This window comes from Paralichthys olivaceus, chromosome 22 (genome assembly GCF_024713975.1).
Source record: "Paralichthys olivaceus isolate ysfri-2021 chromosome 22, ASM2471397v2, whole genome shotgun sequence".
Taxonomy (NCBI): domain Eukaryota; kingdom Metazoa; phylum Chordata; class Actinopteri; order Pleuronectiformes; family Paralichthyidae; genus Paralichthys; species Paralichthys olivaceus.
The window spans coordinates 14,648,774-14,676,693 of NC_091114.1; the positions used below are offsets into that span (position 1 = coordinate 14,648,774).

The 27,920-nt window shown below is 42.5% G+C and overlaps 4 protein-coding genes across 5 annotated transcripts; 2 read left to right on the forward strand and 2 right to left on the reverse strand.

The window, feature by feature from the left end:
* Nucleotides 1-278: 278 nt before the first annotated feature.
* LOC109644313 (palmitoyltransferase ZDHHC3) lies at nucleotides 279-6,557 on the forward strand. 2 transcript variants are annotated; one of them, XM_069519069.1, is made up of 9 exons: nucleotides 279-434; nucleotides 1,352-1,440; nucleotides 1,569-1,642; nucleotides 2,281-2,393; nucleotides 2,508-2,569; nucleotides 2,788-2,908; nucleotides 2,986-3,058; nucleotides 3,201-3,372; nucleotides 3,463-6,557. In XM_069519069.1, the coding sequence occupies exons 1-9, from the start codon at nucleotides 340-342 to the stop codon at nucleotides 3,552-3,554; spliced, it is 891 nt and encodes a 296-aa protein (XP_069375170.1). In that variant the 5' UTR covers nucleotides 279-339; the 3' UTR covers nucleotides 3,555-6,557. The 2 variants fall into 2 exon arrangements, with proteins under 2 accessions (XP_069375170.1, XP_069375169.1); XM_069519068.1 differs by having other exon boundaries at nucleotides 297-464.
* A 249-nt stretch (nucleotides 6,558-6,806) lies between these two features.
* Nucleotides 6,807-12,619, reverse strand: LOC109644311 (mucin-2-like). Its single transcript, XM_069519067.1, has 11 exons — nucleotides 12,412-12,619; nucleotides 12,027-12,211; nucleotides 10,776-10,916; nucleotides 10,390-10,528; nucleotides 10,013-10,187; nucleotides 9,745-9,886; nucleotides 9,440-9,583; nucleotides 8,879-8,931; nucleotides 7,944-8,777; nucleotides 7,640-7,716; nucleotides 6,807-7,216 (listed from the first exon to the last, which is right to left on the reverse strand). The coding sequence occupies exons 1-11, from the start codon at nucleotides 12,511-12,513 to the stop codon at nucleotides 7,127-7,129; spliced, it is 2,082 nt and encodes a 693-aa protein (XP_069375168.1). The 5' UTR covers nucleotides 12,514-12,619; the 3' UTR covers nucleotides 6,807-7,126.
* Nucleotides 12,620-14,347: 1,728 nt separating this feature from the next.
* Nucleotides 14,348-20,296, reverse strand: LOC109644312 (integrin beta-like protein C). The gene is made up of 10 exons (XM_020109666.2): nucleotides 20,043-20,296; nucleotides 19,060-19,247; nucleotides 18,587-18,727; nucleotides 18,028-18,166; nucleotides 17,753-17,930; nucleotides 17,209-17,350; nucleotides 16,579-16,722; nucleotides 16,408-16,460; nucleotides 15,451-15,530; nucleotides 14,348-15,099 (listed from the first exon to the last, which is right to left on the reverse strand). Exons 1-10 carry the CDS (start codon nucleotides 20,163-20,165, stop codon nucleotides 15,031-15,033), a joined length of 1,257 nt encoding a protein of 418 aa, XP_019965225.2. The 5' UTR covers nucleotides 20,166-20,296; the 3' UTR covers nucleotides 14,348-15,030.
* Nucleotides 20,297-22,427: 2,131 nt separating this feature from the next.
* Nucleotides 22,428-27,670, forward strand: LOC109647653 (type I phosphatidylinositol 4,5-bisphosphate 4-phosphatase-B-like). Its single transcript, XM_069519070.1, has 7 exons — nucleotides 22,428-22,735; nucleotides 24,078-24,259; nucleotides 24,763-24,869; nucleotides 24,995-25,106; nucleotides 25,191-25,243; nucleotides 25,334-25,424; nucleotides 25,880-27,670. Exons 1-7 carry the CDS (start codon nucleotides 22,633-22,635, stop codon nucleotides 26,021-26,023), a joined length of 792 nt encoding a protein of 263 aa, XP_069375171.1. The 5' UTR covers nucleotides 22,428-22,632; the 3' UTR covers nucleotides 26,024-27,670.
* Nucleotides 27,671-27,920: the final 250 nt, after the last annotated feature.

Genomic DNA, 27,920 nt, shown 5'->3' on the forward strand with positions numbered 1-27,920 from the left:
TTTTTTAATTATTATAGTTATAATTAAATAATCCCTATTTTTTGTTTCAATTAAACGAAAATGCTAAGTAGATGAGATCTGTCGTTTTGATAAAGATAGAAAATATATTTTTGATTCAAAGTTGGAAATCAAAAAGAAACTGAGGCTCACGTTGCCTTCGGGTGAAACTTTGGAAAGTTCATCATCCTCGTTGTGTTCATTGCACAGTATGAACAAATACAGTACTGGTCCTTTAAAAGAGTAAGATGCTCATTTTTCCTACGCTCCTCGAAGGCAGCGTCAGGGTTCTATGTGACGCAGGGCGGAAGCGGGGTGACAGGGGGCGGAGCCCGGCAGAAGATGGCGGCTCCTCGCTGCAGGATCGACCCTTGTGGCGTCATTTGTCTGCTCCTGACGTACTTCAGCGTGTTCTACGCGGACTACGTGGTGGTTCGGTATGTCCTCATCCCCACGTTCTCCGGCAGGTCGGTACTTTTCTCCTCGTGTCGTTAGAAACCGTACAAACATGGCGCCTGCTGCTCTGCCTCCATTCATCCGACAGCAGCGGAGTCTCTGTTGGTTCAAGATCATTTTAAACTTCTGCTGCTTCCTTCACAAGGTTTACTGCGGCGACTCACAACTACACGTGGGAGCAAACAGACCCACAACAACACGACACGACACAATACACAGTGACAACAACACAACACAATACACAGTGACAACAACAGGACACATCAGATCAGAATACACAGTGACAACAACACAACACATCAGAATACACAGTGACAACAACACAACACATCAGAATACACAGTGACAACAACACATCAGAATACACAGTGACAACAACACAACACATCAGAATACACAGTGACAACAACACATCAGAATACACAGTGACAACAACACAACACAACAGAATACACAGTGACAACAACACAACACATCAGAATACACAGTGACAGTTCACAACAACACAACACAACAGAATACACAGTGACAACAACACAACACATCAGATCAGAATACACAGTGACAACAACACAACACATCAGATCAGAATACACAGTGACAACAACACAACACATCAGAATACACAGTGACAACAACAACACAACAGAATACACAGTGACAGCTCACAACATAACACATCAGAATACACAGTGACAACAACACAACACATCAGAATACACAGTGACAACAACACAACAGATCAGAATACACAGTGACAACAACAGATCAGAATACACGGTGACAAAGTACAAAAACTCAACAACAAATCGGTTTGTCTCTGAGTTTCAGTGACAACATTAAGAACCAGCAGTGTGTGTTGCGGGTCATTAAAGCTGCAGTGGTTTCTGTCCCTCAGCGTGTGGTGTTCTCTGCACGGATCAGTCTTCAACCTGATCCTGCTGCTGCTGCTGGCCTGTCACTCCAAAGCCGTCTTCTCAGATCCCGGTCAGAACAAAATGCCCACAGACGTTTCATATTTAATATTTCACAGTTTAACCAGATCAGATTTGAGCAAATGTTTGGGAGAAGCATGTTCGTGTTTTAACGTGTCCAGTTGTGCGTCTGTTGTGCAGGTAAGGTGCCTCTTCCCGACACGGCCATCGACTTCTCAGACCTTCGCTCGCAGTCGACCCGGATGAACGAGCGGGTGAGTGAAGCTGAATTTTGTCTGGTCTCAACCTCACCCTGTCGATAACGTACGTTGTGATTTGGCGCTATGTACAAATACATAGACAGTAATTGAATAGAATAAAATGCACCCTGAAGACATTGAAATCGTCCGTTTGACAGTAAAGGCATCATAACTTCAACAGGGAGCTGAACACAAAGGAGAATCTAATTATAAGTCTGTTATTAATAACTGTGTATTTATCTCAGACCAACACTGTGTTTAACAGCTGTGCTCACCTGAGGCCTGTTATTATCAGCTTCATGACGTGTCACCTGAAAAACCAGAAACTCCCGACTGTCTGTGAAGACGACACAATCTCGTTTCTCCTGTTGAACTGAACCTGTTGCTTTAATCTGGCGTCTCCGTGGTTACAACATGTCAGACCTTCCCAGACCAGAGTGTCGTCTGTCTCTGGGCTGATAACGTTGAAACACACGTGTTTAGTTTTTTGTTTTGTAATGCTCCGGAGCCGGTCACGTTCTCTGGTTGTCACGATATCCCCGAAAAAAAGAGGAGTAGATTAGATTCCAGAGGTCAAAGGTCACGGCGACCTGATGTGATTGTGCGTTTGGTGTCATCACCTCGGGATCAGCTGAAGGTTTGTTCGTTTTCAGGGCTGCGAGGGCTGGACGGTGTGCAGCCGCTGTGAAACCTACAGACCTCCCAGAGCGCACCACTGCCGCGTCTGTCAGAGGTGCATACGCCGCATGGACCATCACTGTCCATGGTGAGGAGACGCCGTCCAACCAGCGTCTCTGTTTCATGTCTCCCCTTCATCTCCTGCATCGTCAGGTCTCCCTCACCTTCAACTTTCTCTCACCCATTTTCTTTTTTTTTTTAGGATCAACAACTGTGTCGGTGAACTAAACCAAAAGTATTTCATCCAGTTTCTCTTCTACACTGGTGAGTGATGGATAGAAACCTGTGGGTCTACGGCAGGTTTATGACACGAACTCTCCCCTGAACCACAAAACACTGAAGCATTACTGACGATGAACCCTGGCAGCTTGATGGAGTGTTTTGAAATGCAGCCTAATAAGCGATAGAATAGTTGTCCAAAGCTCCACCTGGAGGTCACGCCCCTCATGAAGTGACGGTGGTTGTTGTGTCTTCCTGCGCAGGCATGGCCAGTCTGTACTCCATGGTGCTAGTGGTGTCGGCCTGGGTGTGGCGGATAAGGAACGAGAGAGATGGCGACGCAGAGACAGAAGGAGAGGAGACGCCCAGCAAACACCTGATAGTGTGAGTGTAACACCCAGGGGATGAGAATGAAAGTTACAGTGGAGACAGAATTATACTCTGCTTCCTCTCCCCCTCAGCGCTCACTACATCATCCTGCTGGTGGAGTCTGTGCTGTTCGGTGTGTTTGTCATGGTTATCTTCTATGATCAGGTACACACACACACACACACACACGCACGCTTGTGTTGTGTTTCACTCTCTGACACATTTATACATAAATTAATGAATAACGCACAGAGTGTTTGACTTTAACCCCAAGAAACTTCACTGCTGTGACTCATTTTGTCTCCAGTTAATCTCCATCATCACAGACGAGTCTCCGATTGAGCAGATGAGGAACAGACTGATGATCAAGGACAGAGGAGCCTCGTCTTCCTCCCCTACCTCCTCCTCACAGCTGCCTCACCCCCCCTCACACACCCGTAAGCCCAAGCTCGCTCTGCTGCGGGAGGTCTTCGGACGAGGTGGGTGTGTCCTTCTGTCCACGTCTCCTGCTCCGTCAACGCGTCACGACTTTAAAGGTCACTGATCAAGATTTAATCCTCTCTCTCCAGGTTCAGTCTTTTTTTGGTTTCTTCCTCTGCACTCCAGCCCTCCGTCCGTCGGCGGCGTCACCTACTCGGCACTGCCCGACTATGACGTCTGAGCTCTGGTCTGTGAGCGAGGATGAGGTTTTGTGTGTGTGTGTTTACGTGTGAGAGTGAATTTGCTGCCTAACTACGATGTCTTATCTTTGGCGATGAAGAGGAAGGTGGACAAAGGCCGACATAGGGGATGAATGAAGAGAGAGAGAGAATATGAGATGAATGTGTGTGTTTGTGGTTTCATCCCCAGGAAAAGAAAAGTTCAGCCTCAGACTCATGGAAATCTGTTTCCTGTCTTTCCTGTAATGAGGGAAAGACTCTGTCCCGACCTATAGATAGACAGACATTCTTTACTCATGTCTATCTATCTATCTATAAACGAACAACCAGCATTCTCTTCTTATTTAAACTTTTTATTTTGTTATTGACACATTGTGTCGACTCTGGGGTTTGACTGATACAGGTTTAGCAAACTGGATATTTTTACGTGTGTTCACAAAACGGCCAGAAGGTTAAAAGAAGAAAGAAATTCCCCACATGAGGCATCAGTCCTGACACTTTGCAAAGCTTTTGTTCCAACTCTCTGAAATACTGAAAAATGGACATGATGACAATTAGAAAAGAAATCCAGAAATGCCTGCACTGGTTTATACAACTTACCACTAGGGGGACACTGTAAATACGACCTCCTTGGTGAAGGTTGAAATGGTACAAACATTCACGTGTACTCGAAGCAATCCACCATCTTCCTTCTACTGTTTACCGTCATCGCACAGCGCCTTCTACCGACGACGAATCCTTGTTTACAATGGTTCTGCTCAAAGCCGGTTCCAGGACGTCTGAATGGAACCAGTTTCAGAACCAGAGCTGATTCTTCGGAAAGTGTTATTGTTCTTTGAGCAGCTTTGGGAAAGGGAGGACCCCTAGTGGTAGGACGAGATACTTTGGTGGCGATTAACCCACCGATTTCTGGTTTTGAAGCTTTTAAACCCAAGTATCAGTCGAACTCCAGCTGATTTTAGTTTTTTTTTTACAATGTGGGTTTGAGGGATTTGACTTCTCACCAGTATTTATGCTAAGAGACGTTCAGGAGCAGAAAGCCTCGATCTCTGACTGTAAACTGATCGTTGAGAACTGTGACAGCTGAAAACACTGTTACTGAATTTTGTTTTGTTCCCAAAAGAAATTATCTATGTAGTTTTTTTTGTACAGAATCAGATTCTGTATTTGTTGTTTGTTTTTCTCAATTCTACTTAATGTTGAAGTCAAGCTTTAAGAAATGACTCGGGATGCACTGATGTGGAGTCTTGAAGGTGATATCAAATATTTTTCCATCAGGTGAATCTTAAACACTTTTGCCTGTAATTGGTAAATAACAGTGTGCTGTTAAAACTCAGTGAAGGGATGATTCTTAACTTATTTATTGTTTCTGAATATTCTGTGGAATTTTCTGTGTCAATTACTGTATTTTTATGTTACGGGTGAAGCTGCCTTTTTTACACTGATGGGTTTAAATTTGCTGCTTCGTTTTATGTGGATCTATTGAAAAATCAAAACATTAAACTTTAGCCAAAGATTATCTTAAATTTCACCATGTACGCCAGGAAGTGTTTAATTTGGCTGAAGAAGTTCTCACATTTTTATAATAAATAGATAAGAACTACCTAAAATGACAGAAATCATCTTTTGGCGTACATACAGATCTATCATTTATTTTTTTGTGGTTCATGTCCCAACCACTAACATGGAGGAGGCAGGTTTTTATGATCAATACTGCAGCCTGCCTCCAGGGGGCAATCCAGATATTTTGGCAGCTTCACCCACCAGTGTGTTTTCATGAATGTTTATATTGATATTCTGAATTCTGTGTTTGACTTGGGTTTAACTGTTTCTGATACACAAGGGAACTTTGTGTTACAGTGGGTTGTGTGACTTTATCCATTTTAACTAAGTTGTTGTGACGCTCCTTTAAAAACAACACATTTCCTTATTTGAAGTGACTTCATCACTTGGACCAATATGGATTTTTAAAATACACTTTTCATGTTTTCAAAGAAAATCGAATTCCTGATATTTACCGACGATCTATTTTAAGTTCAGTACAGTTTTCTTTTGCAAAATTGAATTCATTTGCGATTCACAACTACACAACTCAAAAGTGTCCGACACCTGACAGACATTTCAAACTGAATGTTCTTTGTCCAGGGGTGTGTTAACTATCAGGGTACTGGCTCGCTTGTTTGACTCTGTTGAGAAATGCAGTCGTTCTATTTTAATTGTATCAATGCCGATCAAAAGGGGTGCGCTTGTTTTCGTTTTGTCCACATCTGTGCAGTTGCTTCCTTCCCACTGATCCAATCGATCTCATAATTTGCGTGTCTCAAGAACAGTTTTTTATTGCTACTTGGTTTGTGATTTGACACGATGCATTCGATATTCACCGAGTTCGAACAAATAGACGACCAGCGCCGACTGAACTTTGGATGAACAGCAGCTCGTTGTGTTACTTGCTGCAGCTCAATCACCGCAGGTCACTTTCACAGTTTCAGAGAGAACGCTGCAACCAGCATCAGCACAGTACACAGCCCGTTCTGAACAGACCGGTTTAGAAAGGAGGCTGCAACTACAAGCGACACTGCAACATTGACTCGCCCGCAGAAGCAAAGCAAGCGCACCCCATCAGCTGTTAAACTTGACAGCGGGAAGGAATGTGTGAACAACTAAAGAGGGCAGGGAATTAACTCTTAGCCACCAGCCAACAGAACGTCACACACGTTTGAAACTACTTCAAGAATCAATCAGGTTATTTAGAAAACAATGAATGTTCATGCTTTCCACACTCAGCTTCGCCTCCTAAAGAATTTTCCTCAGCAGGAAAAACTTGATGTTTGTTGGCTGATTGGTCGAACAAGTTAGTTTCCCGCCCTCATAACAAAACCATAAAGAGTTTAATATCATGTGGCTTCATGATGAACAAGTTTACAAACCGTGACCTGTGTATTATTCCTATTGACATGCTGCTCTTGCTCGTTCAACCGGAAGTAAAACTGATGTCTTTTAAACTACTCTGACTCTTTGTGTCTTTTTGAAAGTGTTGTGAATTCTTGATTTTGAACATTATGTCTTGGTGGATATTTAACAAACAACAGTAGAGAGTTGTCGTTGGTTAGTGATTTCATTTTGCGTTAACAACTTAAAAGCTTAAAAGGTTAGACAATCAATGACACCTGCCGCCCACAGTCTTCGTATTAAGAAACGAGTGACTCCTGTCCACTACGAGCTGTTTCCATGGCAACAAATGAATTATGTCAGAATCAGAATCAGACATTTTTTATTAATACCCGGAGGGAAATTCAAATGGCGGGGGGGGGGGGGGGGATTCACAGACAAACAACAATACAAATCAACAATGTTTATTTCAAAAAAAGGCAACAGCATCAAAATCAATCAGCAGCTGTTGGTAAAAAAAAACAAAAAAAAACAGTGATTGCATTTTTTTGTCTCCACGGTAACAGTTTAATGACCTCTGACCTCTGTTGACTTCTCCCCACACAGAAAAGCAAACTCCAGTTTCCCCAGTTCAACCTTTACATTCAGATTAACGTTTCTGCAAACTCGTGATCACACTGAAGCATCACTGCGGACGGGTGGGCTGTGTTTCCTTCCTCAGTAACATCAGATTGGTGCCGGGTGGCAATCCGTAATTCACCAGTTCATTTTTAAACTGGAGGAGAAAACAGAGCGATGCTGAGATATGATCATATTTATCTTGGAGGTGATGATGTGTGTGTGTGTGTGTGTGTCAGGACATTAACTTGAGTAGACTAACCGAGTACTTGTACTTTGTAAATGTAGTTCTGATTCAGGTTGGTGCTCCAGATTATGTTCAGATATTTCAGATGGAAGTGGCAGGGTTTGTCTTCTATACTGCAGCCAGCCCTTAGGGGGCGATCAAGAAGATTTGGCTTTTCGGGAGGCATATCTTAACATACAGTGTACGTTTTCATCAGATTAAATATCTGCTCCTCATCTTCTTTCAGGATCAGGAAGAAAATAAAACAAAAACTGGAACTGTGACATATTTGAAGTGCCTGTGTGATGTCTGAAGCTCGGACAGGATGTGTGGTTCTGATGAGAAGATACCGACCTGTTGTAGGACAGTAACGATGTACTCGTCAGTCAGAGGCACCACAGAGGAAACCCTCGCCGTCAGACGAAGGACAACTGGAAAGACAGTGAATCGATATTAAAGGTCAGGCCAGAACAGCAACGTTTCCATTCTCCAAACACAGTTTACAGTCTGACTAGATTCTTTACTCACACGACTTGAACATTTCTCCACACGAAACACAAACAGTAATACGTTCTGTAAATTATATTCAAGCCCCGAGAATGTGAAAGTGTAGTGGTTGATATAGTTCGTGGTGCAGTTATAGTGGTACTTAGTATACTTTGTTGGGACGCTGGCGTTGTTCCTCCTGTAGTTGTAGGGGTCATAGTGGTACTGATGGTACTAGGTTCAGGCCCTGGTGAAGGTCCCACTGTGCTTGTAGGGGTCGTAGTGGTATTGATGGTACTAGGTCCAGGCCCTGCTGAAGGTCCCACTGTAGTTGTAGGGGTCGTAGTGGCATTGATGGTACTAGTTTCAGGCCCTGCTGAAGGTCCCACTGTACTTGTAGGGGTCGTAGTGGTATTGATGGTACTAGGTTCAGGCCCTGGTGAAGGTCCCACTGTAGTTGTAGGGGTCGTAGTGGCATTGATGGTACTAGGTTCAGGCCCTGCTGAAGGTCCCACTGTACTTGTAGGGGTCGTAGTGGTATTGATGGTACTAGGTTCAGGCCCTGGTGAAGGTGCCACTGTAGTTGTAGGGGTCGTAGTGGTACTGATGGTACTAGGTTCAGGCCCTGGTGAAGGTCCCACTGTACTTGTAGGGGTCGTAGTGGTATTGATGGTACTAGGTTCAGGCCCTGCTGAAGGTCCCACTGTACTTGTAGGGGTCGTAGTGGTATTGATGGTACTAGGTTCAGGCCCTGCTGAAGGTCCCACTGTACTTGTAGGGGTCGTAGTGGTATTGATGGTACTAGGTTCAGGCCCTGGTGAAGGTCCCACTGTACTTGTAGGGGTCGTAGTGGCATTGATGGTAACATTTGCAAGTACTGGTGAAGGTCCCAATATAACTGTAGTGGTATTGATGGTCCTAGGTTCGGGCAACGGTAAAGGATCCACTATACTTGGTGGTTGAGTGGTTGAAGTCACTGCGGGTGTAGTTGTGGTAAATGATGGATCTGTTGGAAACATAAAATACAAGCCGTGCTCAACCTTTGTCTGCGTTTAAAATCAGCAGTGGAATTTGAAGCACGAACAGACACAGGAGGGTGTATCTCACCAATTCCGACAATCACAATGACACATCGCATCTCAGAGTCATACTTCGTTGAACTGAGGAAAAGAATCAAACAAAATTAAACCAAATTTTTACACTTTTCCATTCTTTTTTCAGTCCTTTAGAGAACTTGCAGAATCATTTTATTTAAAGGTTCAGTGTGTAAGATTTAGGTGAAAGGGATTTTTGGCAGAAATTAATTATAAAATAATCCTAGTGTTGTTTCCCCTAATGTGTTTCATCTAGTTTGTATGAATCGTTGTTTTGTTTACCATAGAATGGGCCTTTATTTTTAAAAACTTTATATTTACTTGGAGGGGGGGTCCTCTCTGTGAAGGCTGCCATGTTTTTTGCTGTCGTCCAAACTGGACAAACTAAAACCTTTTGAGTTTTCATGACAGCTGAAGTTCACCACAGGTTCTCCTTCATGTTGGGAAGGGGAGGGTGAAATGAGGAGTGTTCAGCTGCAACATGAAACTTCACCTCTGGATGTCACTAAGTCCTACACACTGAACCTTTAAGTAATTTCACACTTGTTCTGTGTTCTAGGACAAAAGTACTGACTTTAAAACTGCTCGGACGACGAAGCAGATGGGGTGGCTCTCTCCGTTTTCACTCTGAGACGGCGTCCAGCTCAGGGTGAACTGACCTGGTCCTGAGCTGGTCTGGATCACGTTGTGCGGCCCGCTGAACAGCAGCTCAGAGATCCTTTAACAAGCGGAGGAAGAAAATTAACTTGGAGTTAACGTTTTACATTTTCCACTGTGTTACAGAGGTTCCCGTTAGAATGACATGTTAAGCTGTAATTGGCCGTTAGCTCAATCAGAGACTCAATTTCTTTCCATTATTTTTTTATTTTTTTCACTCACACAGAGAAATTCGCAGCCGCTCTAATGTTGATGGTAAGGGTCTGATTGACCATGGTGTCAAGCCGAGCTCTGTTGGCCGGTGTTGGAGGCAGGAACGTGGGCAAATAGAATCCGTTTGTGCAGGATGGCACCGCGGGATCCACTGGAGCAAAAAAAGACAAACATCTGAGGTAAGAAGCTAATTATGCACGAAAACCGATGGCCTCTACTCACCAAAGATCGGTTAAACTCAAAGAGATGCAAAACAGCCTGACACATAAAAATGTACCTTTCAAGACAAACTGGACGGGTATCGCACTGACAGGGGAGCTGGTATTTAACGTCTGAGTCCCGTTGACACTAGTCAGGTTGATAGTCTGCCTCGCAAAGTCCTCCATCACCAGCTGGACTGCGTACAGACCTTCATTGCCGCTATTGGTGGAGCTGAATGACAGATCGCAAGTCTGCAAAAGGATAAAGAAAGGAGGACAAGGAGTTGTGTATTGTTTGACATTGTTAGTTTCATTGCTCGTAAACATAGTTGATAACCTTCCTATTAGTGTTCCTGGAGCCATCATTCATGGTTGTACATGGTGATTAGCTCCAGACAACCCGTACTGTCATCACTGTCATTCCGGAAATCATGGCAAGCACTTGGTTACTCACGGGGGAGATGTTGAGAACAGACGGTGGTGTACAGGGGTTACACTCCAACTCTTCTGTGCCTCCATATCTACATTTGACCTCATCTCCATCAGGGTCAAACGCCAACAGGTTGATTTGTCTCTGACAGTTTGAAGGAACTCTGGGAGAACGAGAACAAAGAGCCAAACCGACATCTTAGCATCTGTTTCATGATGTCTCAGTAATGTGTAGGTTGACATTTAGCTCAAACTCTTGACTAAGCAACACTACTGAGTATGTCAGGACTAAAAATAGTATAAAAAAAAGCATCTTAGAGCAGAACTAAAGACTATATGACCCAAACCCTCAGTGGAAGTGTTTGGCATTGAGGGTTTTGGGATCCGCAGGTGACAGGTTAGTCGTCTTACCTCAGCACCGGCAGGATCGTGGTTTGGGGTGATCTGTTGACTTGGCCTGTGTCCGATCGGCTCCTCAAGTCAACCACAGTTTTGGCTCTCCAAAATACAATGCCATTCATATTGTTGTTTGTCCAGTTACCACCTTCCAACCTGTGGTGGACGTTTACAGGGAAGTTGGTCACTACTGTGCTACTCAAAGTTCTCATGCGTTGTAGGTGTTACTGTGACATTTGTGGAGGTACATTATTTTTTTGTTATTTTTGGACACAATGGAGGAGCTTTAAAGAGACATCATGCTCATATTCAGGTTTATCATTTTAATTTGTGTTATAACTTGACATATATATGAATATTTCTGATTCCTCTTTTCAGCCTCTGTCTCAGACGCTTAGTTTTAGCTTGTGTCTCTTTAAGGCCCCCACTCCCAAAAAAGCCCAGTCTGCTCTGATTGGCCAGCTGGTCCACTCTGTTGTGATTGGTCGACCGCTACCACCGTGTGAAGGAAATATCGGCCTCCGCTTTACCTTCAGCCCGCGTTGTAAGGGTGCGCGCCAGACAACATGTTAGTATTATACAAATATGATCTTACGGCATCATGATGGTGCAGAGGCGACTGATGAGGTGTTTCAAGAGCTGTTAAAAATTTTAATTAACACATTTTTGGATTTTTTTCTAATTTTGCAGAACAGTTAAATAAATAGAAAATCTATATAATACAATAGAGGAAGGATAAACCAATTCACCACACAAGTCTTTGGACTGTGGGGGGAAGCTGGAGTTTCCCCACTGGCATTTATCAAGCAAGCTGTCACATACATCGTCATGCCATCTCAAATGTTCAATAACTCTGAGCTCACTCAGCTGTGGAATCGTAGGATTGTTTGGGTGTTGCCGGTTCCATGAACTACTAGTAAATGGCCGGAGATAATTCTCCAGCCGCTACAACAATATAATTAGGGTGTAATTAAAAGAGTGAGAGCTGTCGTACAGACATTGGAATCACAGACTTCCTCTTTGTTTCATATATTAAAACTAATTCTCATCATTGCTCCATAAAGTGGACGTTTATGCTTCATGTACATTATCTCCTGCTTTTTTCTTAATGATATATTCCACTTGAGCCAAACATACAATCTCTTTCAAGTCATTTTGAGTTAATTTTGGCAGATTAACAATGTTTTTATGCACAATTTCACAATCAACATAAAACATACATGAGGTTTGATATCATATCATTTTTGTAGGATATCGTGCGCTCACCAAAGGTTCAAACGGAAGCCGGGATCCTCGTGGGTCAGGATTCCCTCCGTCTGACACCACTCTCCACTGCTTTCGCTGTAGACCGTGTTCAACACAACAGCTCCTGTCTCACAGCTCCCATCGAGGCATTGCCATGTGGTCGATTCATTGCAAGACTGAAAGTTCAGCTTGAAGCGAATGACCACCTGCAAAATTACAGAGATAAAATTTCAACATCCGTGTCCAGAAGGCAGCTGCTCAGGACGTTGGTTTCCCTTTCGAGGCAAACAGCGCTGACTGAGTTTAAGACTTTAAATTAACTCTTGCCAGAATGAAATCTGTATTTTTTTGTGTATTTAAAAGATAAATATTTGGAAATATTTGGACATTTTTGAAAGATTCATACCGTGACGTTTCCGTTGTTGCTTGTCTTTGGGTCATAGGTCATCGTCCCGAAGAAAATTGCCTCTGAGCCGCAGACAAGAAACAGCAACAGAAAGAGCAACATATTTTCTCCACGCAATATTGGTAAATACACACAGATGCAGAGACTCACACAGACAGACACCTGTCCTCTCTATCCACCTGTCTGACTGAGTGTTTACCTCACAGGAGAATCTGTTTTTTTTTAAATAGACCAGGAACCTCCCTGGTATGAGGAAATAATTCCTGTCATGCTTCTCAGAGATAATGATCAACCAGTAGTTCTAGTTGTGTTTGTCCAGTGATTCAGACATCTTAGTGTTTATTTCAAATGATGTGGCATAAAGAAAAAGGATAAATACAAATAGGAAAATTCAGTAGAAATAGAAAGTAGAATATAACTTAATAGAGCTCGTACCTTCCCCAAGGCCCAACTTCAATCAATCGGCATCAGATTACACACACTGATGTCCAACGTCCAATCCCACAATGATAAAGGAAGTGAAGAAAAGTTTCTGGATCTGCACCAACATTTAAAGACTTTTTCCCTGAATAATACCACATCTTTCCACAAAGTTTAAAAAAAAGAAAACATAACCTCCTTGGTGAAGGAAAGAGTTTCAAAATGAGTCATTTACAAAGTCTAATAGTTCAAGAGTTTAATTTGAGGCCTTGAAAAGTCTAAATTTATCAAAATATTTTGTCTAGGACTTAAAACATGTTAATTTTTAACTTATGCTACTTCTCATACTTTTTTTAAATGACTTCAAATCAATGTCCTTTGTTTGCAATGGTTTTCGGGGGAGTTCTGGCTGCAAAGTTTGCAAACATTAATCATGAGTCAGAGGAATTTATTAACGTTTTACAGCTTTTCATCTCAGGCTACGCAGAACTCTGTCAGTTGGGTTAAATACAAACTGATTACAAGCAGAGAAACAATGGAGACATTTATCACATTCCCTGTGGTTTCCTTCAACTCCACGAGATGGATGACGTGATGGCTTCCGAAAGTGAAGCCCAAAATCTTGATCGCCCCCTGGTGGCTCGCTGCATTATAAAACATATTTAAAAAACCAGTACATGTTCAATGCATTTTTCCGGGTTTCTGTCATTGTAGGTATTTCTTATCACTCTGATGTATGCTCGTGTTCATGTTTCTGATCAGTTACCATCTTTATATGACTCGGTATTGGCACGATGTCGATATCGTTGCTTCGCTCCACGATCGCTGCGGCTCAGATTCTGACTCCTGATGGTGTCACCAGTGCAAGATGGCAGCACACGTAACCAGGTTTAATTTTTGCACAGTGGGTGAAAGTCGAGCGGTTAATGTTTTCAGCTCAGTCAGCACAAACATAGATGATGAAATGTCTCGACATTATTTAAAACACGGCTCGGAGCTCCACTATCAGACTTAGCATCGCCTCATCAGACGTCTGCAAACGCTCGTCATCGGGGCCTTTGTGTGAAGAACTGTATCTTGCTTCAACTCAACCGACCGGTTCTTCACAAAGACATTGACCGAGATACAGCATGAGCTTCACTGCAGCTCAGCTGTCGGACTTGCACTTGATGTGGTTTTGACTCAGTGGCGAAGTGTCGGTGTGTGACGTGACCTCTTTATATACAGTCTATGGATGTGACACTGTTTTGACAGTGGCGCCCCCTGCCGGTCCTTAAAGGATCTGATTATTTTATAACCGTTGAATCACCATGAATTAAAATTTTCAAATCTAAATTATTGAGCCACAGAAAGTTACAAGTGGAGTCAGAGCTCATTTTCAATATATAATAGAATTTAAAAAACTCAAAGACTGTAGATTAATTAATATAAAGCAGGTGATATGCATTCACCTATAGACCATTAATAAAGATGATAACCACATGATTAATTAATTAATGACACCTTCAAACCATCGTTTCCAAAGCAACAAATTGTGACATCATTAAGTCTTTTATTTTAGGTTAGTTATTAATAATAATGCAGAAAGTATAATAATTTATTATACTATTATAATAAACTGTTATAATATTTATTCTTTAGAACATGAACTACATCACAATCAACAGTATAAACACCTTATCCACATTTTATCATGTGTTTGACAAAGGCAGATAATTTATTGTACTTTCTGCAAAATTAAACAAATGTTTAGCTTTTATTTCCCATTTAACAATTAGTAAAACCAAAAAGTGCAACTTGTCAACAACACAATCACCTGCTGTAATGACCAGAAACACACTGACTGGACCACAGACAGCCCAAGCAACAGACTTAATCGTTACTTTGATATAAGCAATAGTGATGATCGTACACGTTTTCACACTGTAAACAAATTTGAACATTCACAGTTCAATGAGTGTCCACTAGGACAATCCCATCTGTTAATGAAGATCAGGAGATATCGTCACAAGTCCAAGAAAAGCTACTGACTGGACCTTGAGTAAAAAAACATCTGTATCTTCTCCCCACAAAAAATATCAAACTCCACTTTCCCCAGTTCAACCTTCAAACTGAGATGAAAGTTTCTGCAATTTCATACACGAGTCGATAAGTGATCACACTGAAGCAGCAGGGGTCAGTGGTGGCTGTGATTCCCAGTTACACCTTCCTCAGTAACGTCAGATTGGTGCCGGGTGGCAATCCTTTATTCACCAGTTCGTTTTCAAGCTGGAGGAGAAAACAGAGCGACGCTGAGATATGATCATATTTATCTTGGAGGTGATGATGTGTGTGTGTGTGTGTGTGTGTGTGTGTCAGGACATTAACTTGAGTAGACTAACCGAGTACTTGTACTTTGTAAATGTAGTTCTGATTCAGGTTAGCGCTCCAAATTATTTTCAGATATATATTTCACATGGAAGTGGCAGAGTTTGTCTCCTTTGGCTTCAGTTTTAAGTTAAGCAAATCTTAACACACAGTGTATTTTTCAACAGATTCTTTTCAGGATCAGGAAGAAAATAATACAAAAAGTGGAACTGTGATATATTTGAAGTTTGGTTTGGGTCAGAAGATACCGACCTGCTGTAGGACAGTACTCCTGATGTACTCCTCACTCAGAGGCAGCACAGAAGAAAGTCTCGCCGTCAGACGAAGGACAACTGGAAAGACAGTGAATCAATATTACTGGTCAGGGCAGAACAGCTTGTTTTTGTCATGCTGTTACACAACATCACGTCTGAATGAAGTGAATAACACAGTCCTGACAGATACTAATATAGAAGACACATATTCTCTTCAGGGCGTGGTCCACCTGAGTGTTTCCTGGCAGTAGGAATGAGGAGTGGAGTGAGAAGTTCTTTCACGCAGCACTAAGTTCAATAGTTGTGTGTGAACCAAGAGCGTTTCCATTCTACGCACACGGTTTAGAGTCCGACTCGTTTCCTAAATCGAACATTTCTCCACCCAAAAGCACAAACAGTGACACTTTCTGTGGGTGTTTTAGATCAACGGCTATCTGCGAGTGAAAACGGATAAAAAGCAGATAGCAGATGCATTTCGTTGATCTGTTCCGCCTCTTTTACTCCAGAGTTTAAGGAGACTATGGGGCCCCTGCAGATGTTGCGCTCTAGTGAGTCCCATTCTAGTTTCACCTTTATTGGGTCAGAAAAACAATGGACACTACTAGAAACTTAAATAAGCTCATCATTTATTTGTTGATAATATCTGTGTGATTACTCTCCCACGAGAAGCAGCCGATAACAAATCTGTACTTGAATAAATTATGTTCAAGCCCTGAGAACGTGAAAGTGTAGTGGTTGATTTAGTTTGTGGTGTAGTTACAGAGGTAATGGTGGTCGTGCTATGCTGGGACAAAGTTTCTGGTGTAGTTGTTGGTTGGGTGGTTGAAGTCACTTCTGATTTAGTTGTGAGTACTGTTTAAAATATTTGAAATACGAGCCGTGCTCAATCTTTATCTCTGTGTGAGATCAGCGGTGGAATTTGAAGCACGGACAAATAAGGGCGGGTGTGTCTCACCTATTCCAACATTTACGATGACACAGCGCATCTCGGACTGATACTTCGTTGAACTGAGGAAAAGAATCAAACAAAATCAAACCAGATATTTACACTTTTACATTCTCGTTTCGGTCCATTTTAATTAAGTAAGTTCACACTTGTTCTGTGTTCTAGGACAAAAGTACTGACTTTAAAACCGCTTGGACGACGAAGCAGATGGGGTGGCTCTCTCCGTTTTCACTCTGAGACGGCGTCCAGCTCAGGGTGAACTGACCTGGGCCTGAGCTGGTCTGGATCACGTTGTGCGGCCCGCTGAACAGCAGCTCAGAGATCCTTTAACAAGCGGAGGAAGAAAATTATCTTGGAGTTGACGTTTTACATTTTCCATTGTGTTACAGAGGTTCATGTTAGAATGACATGTTAAGCTGTAATTGGCAGTTAGCTAAGCCGCCGAAAAATCTCAATCAGAGAGTCAATTTTTTCAGAAATTTACGCTTCCGACTCCGTCTTTTTAGTTTGGACAATGTCCCATTTGCAAACATGGAGGAGGCAGAGTTTATGACCTGTACTTCAGCCAGCCACCAGGGGCGATCAAGATGCCATGGCTTTTACTTTTGGGAGCTGTTGCATCATCCATGACCTTTGCAAATTACATTTATCACTCTGACATTTTTTTAAAGGCTTTTTAAAACTTTTGAGACCTGCAGACACTCTGGTTACCTGAGTGACCTGAGTGACCTGAGCTTCAGGAGAGAAGGTTCAATCGCCGAAGGTTCTGTCCCAATGTCTAAAGCGGATTTTGATTTTCCTTCTACTCACCTGGACAAATTTGCAGCCGCTCTAATGGTGATGTAAAGGGTCTGATTGACCATGGAGTCAAGCCGAGCTCTGTTGGCCGGCGTTGGAGGCAGGAACGTGGGCAAATAGAGTCCCTCTGTGCAGGATGGCACCGCGGGGTCCACTGGAGCGACACACAAATACAAACCGATCGAAGGATGCTATAAAATTGCAGGAGCTCAATAACTTCAGTAAACAAATGATAGAAATAGAGAAAGAAACCCCAAATCATCGGTGACCCGAAGGCCTTTGTTGCACTTCTAAATATGAAAAGTGGCAAAAATATTTGTGTAGAGAATTTAAAACGTTCTAGAGCCGTGTAGGTGCCCCCCCCCCCTATAATGACTGTTGAGACATTTTAAGCTAAACGGTTAACGTGAATCTCACAGGTCGTTAAGTTTTATCCTCTGGATCCAGTGGTTGTCAACGTATTTCAAAGTGGTACCAATGTTTCCATCCGTAATGCTAGAATTGAAATGGACAAATTTCTTTCTAACTTTCATTCTGTCAAAACTAAAATTCTTACCCTGTAGAACAAACTGGACGGGTATTTTGCTGAAAGCGTTGTTCGTAGTTATTGTCGTCTGTGACCCGTTGCTTTGAGTCAGTGAGATATTCTGTCTGGGAAAGTCCTCCATCACCAGCTGGACTGCGTGTGGACCTGTATCACCGCTGCTGTTGGAGCTGAATGACAGAGTACACGACTGCAAAAGAATTGTGTGTAAATTGTAATGACGTCACCGGTCTCTGTTATCTCTCCAGTTTATAAGATGTGAAAGAGAGTCGCTGCTGGAGACCCACCGGCGAGAGGCTGAGGACAGACGGTGGCGTGCAGGGGTTGCACTCATTCAGCGATGAGCTTCCATTCCTGCATCTAACCTCGTCTCCGTCAGGGTCAAACGCCAACAGGTTGAAATCTCTCTGACAGTTGAAAGGAACCCTGAGAGAGAGAGAGAGACAAACACTTTACACCTGCATTAAAATGTCTGTTGTATCCAGATTATATCTAGATACCATTATAGTCTGGAACAACCTCACTGAGATCTGATCCCTGTCCAGCTAACATCACATCCTCCTCTCAGAGGAAGATGGCAGCAATCCATGATGATGCGTTGTTGTGTTTTCTTGCTTTTTCGATATATATATATATATATACAACATATATGAATGTTCCTGTCTAGAGCTGGTGATTCGTTAGCCTTTTCTGAGGTACAATGGAAAGTTGTGGTAGATTTAAAAGGATCATTCTCAGGTGAGAAAAAAAAAAACAATTCTTAGTTTTAGTTATTGATTTAGTAACTGACATGGACCAATTTTAATAAATAACCATGAAGAAATCACAAGCCGTGAGGAGGCTTACCTCACCACGGGCAGGATGGTGGTCTGAGGTGACGCGTTGGCCTGTCTGGTGTCGGACCGGTTCCTCAGATCGACCAGCGTCACGGCTCTCCAGCGTTCGATGCCATTTTGCATGTTATTTATCCAGTTACCACCTTCCAACCTTCAGTAGGAGTTGAGTTTAATTCAGTTTCCAATGCACAGACCCTCATGTACCTCACTTGTGCAAATACCAAAGCCCCAGCATCAAGAGAATTAACAAATCAATGGATCGCCGGATCCAGTTTCTTTGTAAAAAGGAGATATGCAAGGTATATTTAGAATTAAAAAAACAAAGCTTTGGTTACAGGCTTTGGGATTGGGGTTTGGCGTTAAGTCATGAACTCAGGTTAGAGGTCATTAGTTGTCATGATTGTGTTATGGTTGTAGGGGTGTTGTGTATGTCAATTTTGTCAGATTTCTCCTTTGTTTCTCACAGTGTCATGTTGCACTCACGTCAGCTGAAAAGGAGCGCCGTAGGGAACCTGCCGAGTCATGATTCCCTCCTTCTGGAACCAGTCATTGCCGCTCTCCCTGGACACATCGTTCAGCGTCAAAGAACGCTGACTCCCACAATTCCCTCTGTAGCAGGTCCAACTGTCCGAGCCTCTCAAGCGGAAGTTCAGCTTATAGCGAAGCACGACCTGTAACGTTACAGCGACGACCATCGTGATTCTACTAAGACGTGATCACATCTACCTGGATAACAGGACAATCGTCACATGGTCCAAAGTTCCATACACAGACAACTTTTTGTTTTTGCTGTGGAACAATATGTTTTATTATTCACGTAGTATATTGTGCGGTGTAACAACACACTTATACTTATGCACAACAGGTTTGGATTTGTTTCCAGTATTTCTCTTCTTTCTATTTTATTTGCACACGTCCACAGAGACACACATGTTTGGTTCTGGTTTTAGTAAATGATTGATAGTTTGTTGACCATTTTCACAGCCTCTTCACTTTTAAATGCTTTTCTTGTGCGTTTTTTTTTTGTGTTTGAAGCTTAATTTCCTTCAGATCATTAAAGTATCTATATGCATTATTATTATTATTGATCTTTTATGTGCTTCACAAATAAAAATACATAAAAACAATTGAAAACTCAGTTTTAAAAGAATAAATACAAGAGTAAACATGTGAGAGAAACTTATGCTGCACCGCCCATTACAAAAGTAAACAGAATTAAATCAGCGGTACAAACAAAGCTTTGATTCAAAGGAAGCGACTGACTCAACCTGCTGTATCGCCTCAGATTTCAATTTGGAGAATCCACTTTGTTCCATTGTTCTTCGGAGCTGTAACGTTTTAAAATACAGCACTGAATGCTTTTTCTGGCCTTTAAAAAAAATAATGATCCCAAAAACTCTGTTTGACTTCTGTGTCTTTTGCCTAATATCAAAAGATGAATATATTATTTCAAAGATAATACGTACCATGACATCTCCATTTGCGGTGCGGTTTTTTGGGTGGAAGGTAATGACCGTGCCAGTAAAATGACTTGCCTGGGAGCTGGCGAGCAGCAGCAGAGCCAGAGACAGAGACAGAGACAGAGACATGGTGAAAGTGTCAGTCGCTCTGCACAAACACAGCCGTTTAACTCCAGCACTAAGACACCTCCTCCTTCACAGTATTTACTGTCAAATCCAACAAACAAGAAGGAAATGTTCTCGAATGACAAATAGTTGTGCTCCTCCAGTTTCACGTCCGTCACGCCCACTTGCTCACTGAAGGTTAATTTCATGCATTTTTCTCACTCTGACATGTCACAGACGTGAAACACAAAGTACACAACAGATCAGACGATGTAGTCGCATGTTCCACCTGATGTTATAGTCGCTCACAAATTAAGGAGGATTTCTGCACCAAACTAAACGTCTAACTAAAGATGTCAGATGTTTTTTTTATCATCAAAGCCCACGAATGATTCTCTGTAATGTGTGAGAATGTCAAAGAAATGCCCTAAAAACATTTTGTTTTAAAGTCCTGCATCCACCACTGGAGTTCTTTCCACAAATGATTATTGTTCTCATTGAATTAAAAACTTTAGTCTCATAACATTATGATTTATTTTACTCTACTCTCGCTATATTATTTTTCCTTATAACATTAAAAATTTGTTCTCGACAAGAACTTTGTGTTTTTTCTCGTAATATTGCGACCTCATAAATCCATGTCTTGTTTGTGTTGTGTGGCCCTGATACTGTGTTGTACTACAACACAGTAGTACAACACTAATACTGTGTTGTACTACAACACATCTGTACTACTGCAACACAATAGTACAACACTAATACTGTGTTGTACTACAACAAATCTGTACTACTACAACATATCTGTACTACTACAACACATCTGTACTACTGCAACACAATAGTACAACACTAATACTGTACACTAATACTGTGTTGTACTACAACACATCTGAACTACTGCAACACATCTGTACTACTGCAACACAGTAGTACAACACTAATACTGTGTTGTACTACAACACATCTGTACTACTGCAACACAGTAGTACAACACTAATACTGTGTTGTACTACAACACATCTGTACTACTACAACACAGTAGTACAACACTAATACTGTGTTGTACTACAACACATCTGAACTACTGCAACACATCTGTACTACTACAACACATCTGTACTACTACAACACAGTAGTACAACACTAATACTGTGTTGTACTACAACACATCTGTACTACTGCAACACAGTAGTACAACACTAATACTGTGTTGTACTACAACACATCTGTACTACTACAACACAGTAGTACAACACTAATACTGTGTTGTACTACAACACATCTGAACTACTGCAACACATCTGTACTACTACAACACATCTGTACTACTACAACACAGTAGTACAACACTAATACTGTGTTGTACTACAACACATCTGTACTACTGCAACACAGTAGTACAACACTAATACTGTGTTGTACTACAACACTAATATTGTGTTGTACTACAACACTACTGCAACACAGTAGTACAACACATCTGTACTACTACAACACAGTAGTACAACACTAATACTGTGATGTACTACAACACATCTGTACTACTACAACACATCTGTACTTCTACAACACAGTAGTACAACACTAATACTGTGTTGTACTACAACACGTCTGAACTACTGCAACACATCTGTACTACTACAACACATCTGTACTACTACAACACAGTAGTACAACACTAATACTGTGTTGTACTACAACACATCTGTACTACTGCAACACAGTAGTACAACACTAATACTGTGTTGTACTACAACACTAATATTGTGTTGTACTACAACACTACTGCAACACAGTAGTACAACACATCTGTACTACTACAACACAGTAGTACAACACTAATACTGTGTTGTACTACAACACATCTGAACTACTACAACACATCTGTACTACTGCAACACAATAGTACAACACTAATACTGTGTTGTACTACAACACATCTGTACTAATACAACACAGTAGTACAACACTGATACTGTGTTGTACTACAACACATTTGTACTACTGCAACACAGTAGTACAACACATCTGTACTACTACAACACATCTGTACTTCTACAACACAGTACTACAACACTGATACTGTGTTGTACTACAGCAGCTGTAATGTTTGAAACTTTCGGTGTGAAGAAAGGACGGAGGGAGCCGTGAAGTGTCCTAGTCTTGTTTCCTCGACGGTAAAAGATGAACCCTCGGGTAAAGGAAGCTCCGTGCGAGGAGCGGGACGCGGCCCGGGCCGTCATCGGACCCGCCCATCCTCACCGAGCTCTGTGATTGGAGGAGCTCGCCGTCTGTCAGCGCTCGGTCATGTGACTGGTGTTCGCCTCACTTCCTGCTTCTCTGTTTGTTTCCTCGTCTCCGGTTCCTCCGTGTCGGTGTCCTCGGCGGCTCCTCCGGGATTCTGCAGCGGGACTCCGAGCTTCCTCCGCCGGCCGGAGACACTCTTCGTTGCGGGGGCGGTGACGGGCTTGAGCTCCGGGGAAGCTCAGTGATGGCGGACGGGGAACGGTCGCCGCTCCTGTCCGAGCAGCACGACGGCTCCAACGGCTTCTCTCCCGGGGGCAGCGCGCACGGACCTCCCGCTAAACCCCAGAGTAAGTCCCGCTGCTCGCGCGCGTTCGCACCGGAGAACCGCACGTGACGTTTAAATCCAAACACGCAGCTCGACGCTGAGCTCGTCCTCTGCCCGAAACACGCGTTAGCTCCAGCGGCTAAGCTAGCGAGCTAGTTTGGCTAACACCAGCTGGGGCTAAAAACACGAAGAGCGCAGAGTGAACCTGCGGAAACTCGCTTTATTTACATTTAATCCCATTTCAACAAAGTTAGTTCTCAATATTCGAAGACTGACACGACGCAGGGACAATAGTCCGAGCAACACACGTCCCGTCCAGTGAAGAAAGACACGGTTCTGTCTGATATTCGCTGTTTTAGCCTTTAAAAGTTTGAAAAGTAAAGTTTCTGAGGTGGTTTGAGTGACGTGAGCTTTGTGTTCTCACTTGTTCACGTTGTGCATCATCACAACGTGTTGTTAAAGATTGATCTGGACATGTATCTGTGTGCTGCAGTGATTGAATCCATTAAAGAACAGATTGAATCCGACATGTTTTTATTTAGTGTTGATTCAAGAATCAGAATTAACAATCAGGTTTTTATGATTAAAAGATGCACAATAGAAATGATGGATATAAAAAACATTCATTAAATGTCACCAAGGATTTTTGTGGGACGGTGACATTTAAAACATTTTCTAAATCCACACTAATGAAACCAGACGGATAAGAAACCTGAAATGAGTAAATGTAGTCTCATGCTCGGCGTCTCTCGTTTCCTGTCACTCTCTTTAACGTTTGGCTTTTGGGTGCGTCGCTCCCTGATAATGTCCTGATGAGTATTCAGTTTATTCGTTAATGTTTGATCGGTTCCCTGATAGATAAGTTTACACGCTGCAGATAACGCGGCCGTCGTAAAGAGAGGCCGGTTCGTTTTGTTTTTTACGTCTAGTTTCAATCCCTGAGTCACTTCTGATTGTGTTTCCTCTGTGTGTCTTCAGAAACCAGTTTAGAAAGCGTAACCGTGACAATGATATGAGCTTTACACTCCTTTGATGGAGCTTGTCATCAAACCTTAATGTCTGGTTTGGTTCTGACAAACTTCAAATGTGCGGCCGGGTGTCAGGTTTCAACATAGGACGACACCGACTCTAAAGAAAGGTGGACGACGCGTCTCCACTTCCTCCCACTACACAGAAATGAAGCCAAGATATCCAGGATGTAAAACACACCGTGGATTTGTTCATCTGCAAAGTTCAGTCTTGGAATGTAAAGACAGTTGTAAACTGAACATCGGTGGTTGTTTTTCTTCCCGTCTTCCCATCGACACATGTTTTAAACTTTCAGTAGCTCATCCGTTTGACCCCCCGTTCGTCCTTCTCTGCAGGTTTGGCGCCGTTCCCCAGCTTGGTGGCTCCAGGAGACCCTCCGCCTCCGTACTCGCCTCAGGGCAGCCCGGACAGCAGCAGCGCTCCGGTCATCAACTGCCGCGTCTGTCAGAGCGCCATATCCGTGGAGGGGAAGACGCACCAGCACGTGGTGAAGTGCAGCATCTGCAACGAAGCGACGGTGAGACTGGAGGTTTCCTCTTTAAGGACACTTCGTCTTCGTGTTGAACCAGTTCTGATCTTTTTTTTTGTTGGTTCTGTTTCTTTGTCGATGAAACACCTTGTTGCTATTGTTGTTGTAAAAACCCTCTAAATCCTGTTTTCTCTTTAGAGTCATTTATGTGATTAATATAGTTGAACTCTCGCTGCAGGATTTTCTGCTTAAAACGTTTTTGGCACTAGAATATTTAAAAACACAGCAAAGAAAAGCGATGAGTCAGCATTTTTAGGAAATTCAGAAGTTGAAGCGTCGAGAACGACTGCGCCCAGGAACCATAAAAATATCAGGCTGTTGTTCTCGGTGTCGTGTTTCACATCCAGACTTCCTCTCAGGAAAGCTCGCCGCCTGATGTGCAGAGTTTCTGCTGATAAGACAAACTGAGACATTTAGGAAGCAAAGAACGAGGAAACTCTGGACGTTGAAATAAAATGTTGTCTTTTCTTTCCTTATCTCTCCGTCAATAGCCGATAAAAAACGCCCCCGTGGGAAAGAAATACGTCCGCTGTCCATGCAACTGTCTCCTGATCTGCAAAGTCACATCGCAGAGGATCGCCTGTCCGAGGCCGTACTGGTGAGACAGAGACACAGCGACGGATTCGTTTTCACTCGTCTCAGCTGAAGTAGTCGGCGTCGACGTTCAAGCGCAGATTTCGGTTCTTTAAAAACTCTGCACTTTCCGATTGTGTCTCCTGCCAGTAAACGCATCATCAACCTGGGACCAGTTCACATCGGGAGCGACAGTCCTGAACCGCAGCACCAACCCGTCGGCATCAGGGTCATCTGCGGACACTGCTCCAATACATTCCTGGTAGGACACACACACACACACACACACACACACACACACACAAATTCTCTCTCTCTGACATTTTACTTCCTCTCTCTCTCTCAGTGGACGGAGTTTTCAGACCGGACCTTGGCCCGATGTCCACACTGCAGAAAAGTGTAAGTGTCTCAGCTCGTCTCCGTGTCTCAGCTCGTCTCCGTGTCTCCATCGCTTCGTTTTTAATTATGTTTCCCGGCTTTGATTTCCAGCTCTTCTATTGGTCGGCGGTACCCGAGGAGGAGGAGCCTGCTCTGTTTCCTGCTGTTCGTCGTCCTCGCCGCCGCCACTGCAGGACTCCTGGTGTGTAGCAGTTTGTGTGTGTGTGTGTGTGAAGAAATCTTAGGCAACATCCACGTTAATGTTTTTAACTCGTCGCTGTCGCTATGGTTACGCCCAGCGGAGTTCCCCAGCCTCCAGATCAGAGACTTGTGTGAACGCCAGTGGTCTCGTTTTAGTTCGAGAACCCTGAGGTTGTGTTTCAGCCTGGACGAACAGAAACTGACTTTTGTAAACGTGAACAGTATTTTCTGTAACTAAGCAACTAACCGCAGAGGAGACAGTGTACTTCCTGTTTACACCACATGACCAGTGTACTGAATGTGTGGACTGATGAGAAGCTAAAGCGCTAGTGCGGACAGAGATGCTTTTAAAGTTAAACACTTCTAACACAGAATTGTGTGTGTGTGTGTGTGTGTGTGTGTGTGTGTGTGTGTGTGTGTGTGTGTGTGTGTGTGTGTGTGTGTGTGTGTGTTCAGTTCGGTACGTGGCGGCCTGCACAGCATTCTAAAGGGATCTACGTGTCGTGGGCGCTGCTGATCCTGCTCGCTCTCTTCACCATGGCGAGGACCATCTACTGGAGGTGTCTGAAAATCAGCGATCCAATTTCCAACGTGGCGTAGACGGACAAGAGGAAGGAAGGAAGGAAGGAAGGTGAGGAGAGAAGAGAAGGAGTTGAGAAGGAAAAGCAGTAGGTAGCGTGGTTTAAACTGAGAAGCTGATTCCAGAGTTGACTGCAAAAGCAACGAATCGTGGACAAAAAGAGCGACGAGTCGGGACAGAGGCACGATTTACATTCTACATTTTCGCATTCAAGACAAATTTGATTTGAGCTGCTGATCCGTCAAAAAAACCCTGATCGCTAGTTTGAACCTGAGTTGAATCCATTTAACTCCAGAAAGTGGTGTTTCTGCAGACGAGCGTGAAAAAGAAAACGAGGGTCGATGGAGAGAAAACCATATTTGAATCATTTCTTTTGACCCTGTGGTTTTTCTTCAATGTTGGACTAATATGTTGATTCAAAGCCTGATGCTGCTACGTGGTTTTATTTCAAGTTGTTGATCTCTCTCTCTCTGAAAAGGTACATTCTGTTGTCTCCGTGGGGATTCATGTAAAAGACCAGGTGTGATTCATTGAAACCGAACGTGTTTGAGTAAAGAAACGAGACGACGCTTGTCTGAGATCAGCTGACGTTACGTTAAACACAATGAGGAACAATATTGGGAAACGGGAACAGACGACAGAAGTAACTCGGCAGCGGTGAAACACCTTCTTTTCACTATGAACTGAAAATATCTCAGTAACCACATGAAGTCAAAGTGCACATATCGTTTGAAATACGCAGTGTATGAAGTGTTTCGGGGCATTTTTCATGAAAATGTATATTTCTAATTATTTGACTAACAAATAATTTTGATTGACACTAGAAAAAAGCTTCAAGCTAAAACAAGCAGATTGATGCCGGTGACAAACATTCACACATATATAACATGTTCATGTATAATTGATATAAATATGTACATAATGAGGGAAAGTCAGTGAAACTTGAATTGAGGCATTAACCGAGAATAAACGACATCACCTCGTCTTTTTTTTTATGTGTTTGAAGACGGTCGAGTTGCGTTTCAGCGTTTGTTTATGTGAAACGATTCATCGGACGAAATGCTACGGTTAGAATTCATAGAGCGATTATTGTGATGTGATCATGAAACGTTTTATTAATGATGATAAAGATACCTTCAGTCAAGTTCATCTCGATCTCGCGCTTCATCACATTTGTTTGGCGAATTAATTGTGTTCAGAATTCTACAGACTGCTGTAAAATATTACTAAATAAAAACACTATATCAATAAAAAAAAAAAAATCAATCATCGTCATTATCTAGACGTCGCAACAGCTCTGAACGACGTGAACGTTTTAAACACAACACAAAAGTGCAGTTTTTTCAGTTTAACACGGGCGATAAATAATTTCTTTACCATCTTTTTAATTCTGACGTGTCTCGTCTGCAGGAGTGAAACTAAATTCATTTGACACTCTAGTAAAAACCTGTGTGAGTTAAATTGTAAATATTAATCAGCGGGATGTTGATTATTTTGGGACTGTACAGAATTATGAGAGCTCCCCTTGTGGCTGATCTATGTAAGTACCCACTGACTGTGAAACATGTTGCACTTGTACTCATGTACTTCTACTGTGTGTTCTTGTTGTCAGGTTTTTTTTTTTTTTTTTTCCAATATTGTCGATCAAATTAACACTTTTAACAAGGTTTTCTGACTCAATGTGTCTTTTTTTTTACAATAATTCATTATACACATGACAAGTTGAAATAATATTTCTCACCTTAAATCACCAAACATCAGGAAACATGAAGAAATGGGTAAATACAGTGTAAATGTTCTTATCTTGCACCGTTTGGCCTCTAACGGCCTCAACTGACCACAAGTCAGGTTAAAACTAACTAAATTCAAGCAAAGGCCAATTATAGATGATACTGTTTATTCAATAAAAGAGAATTT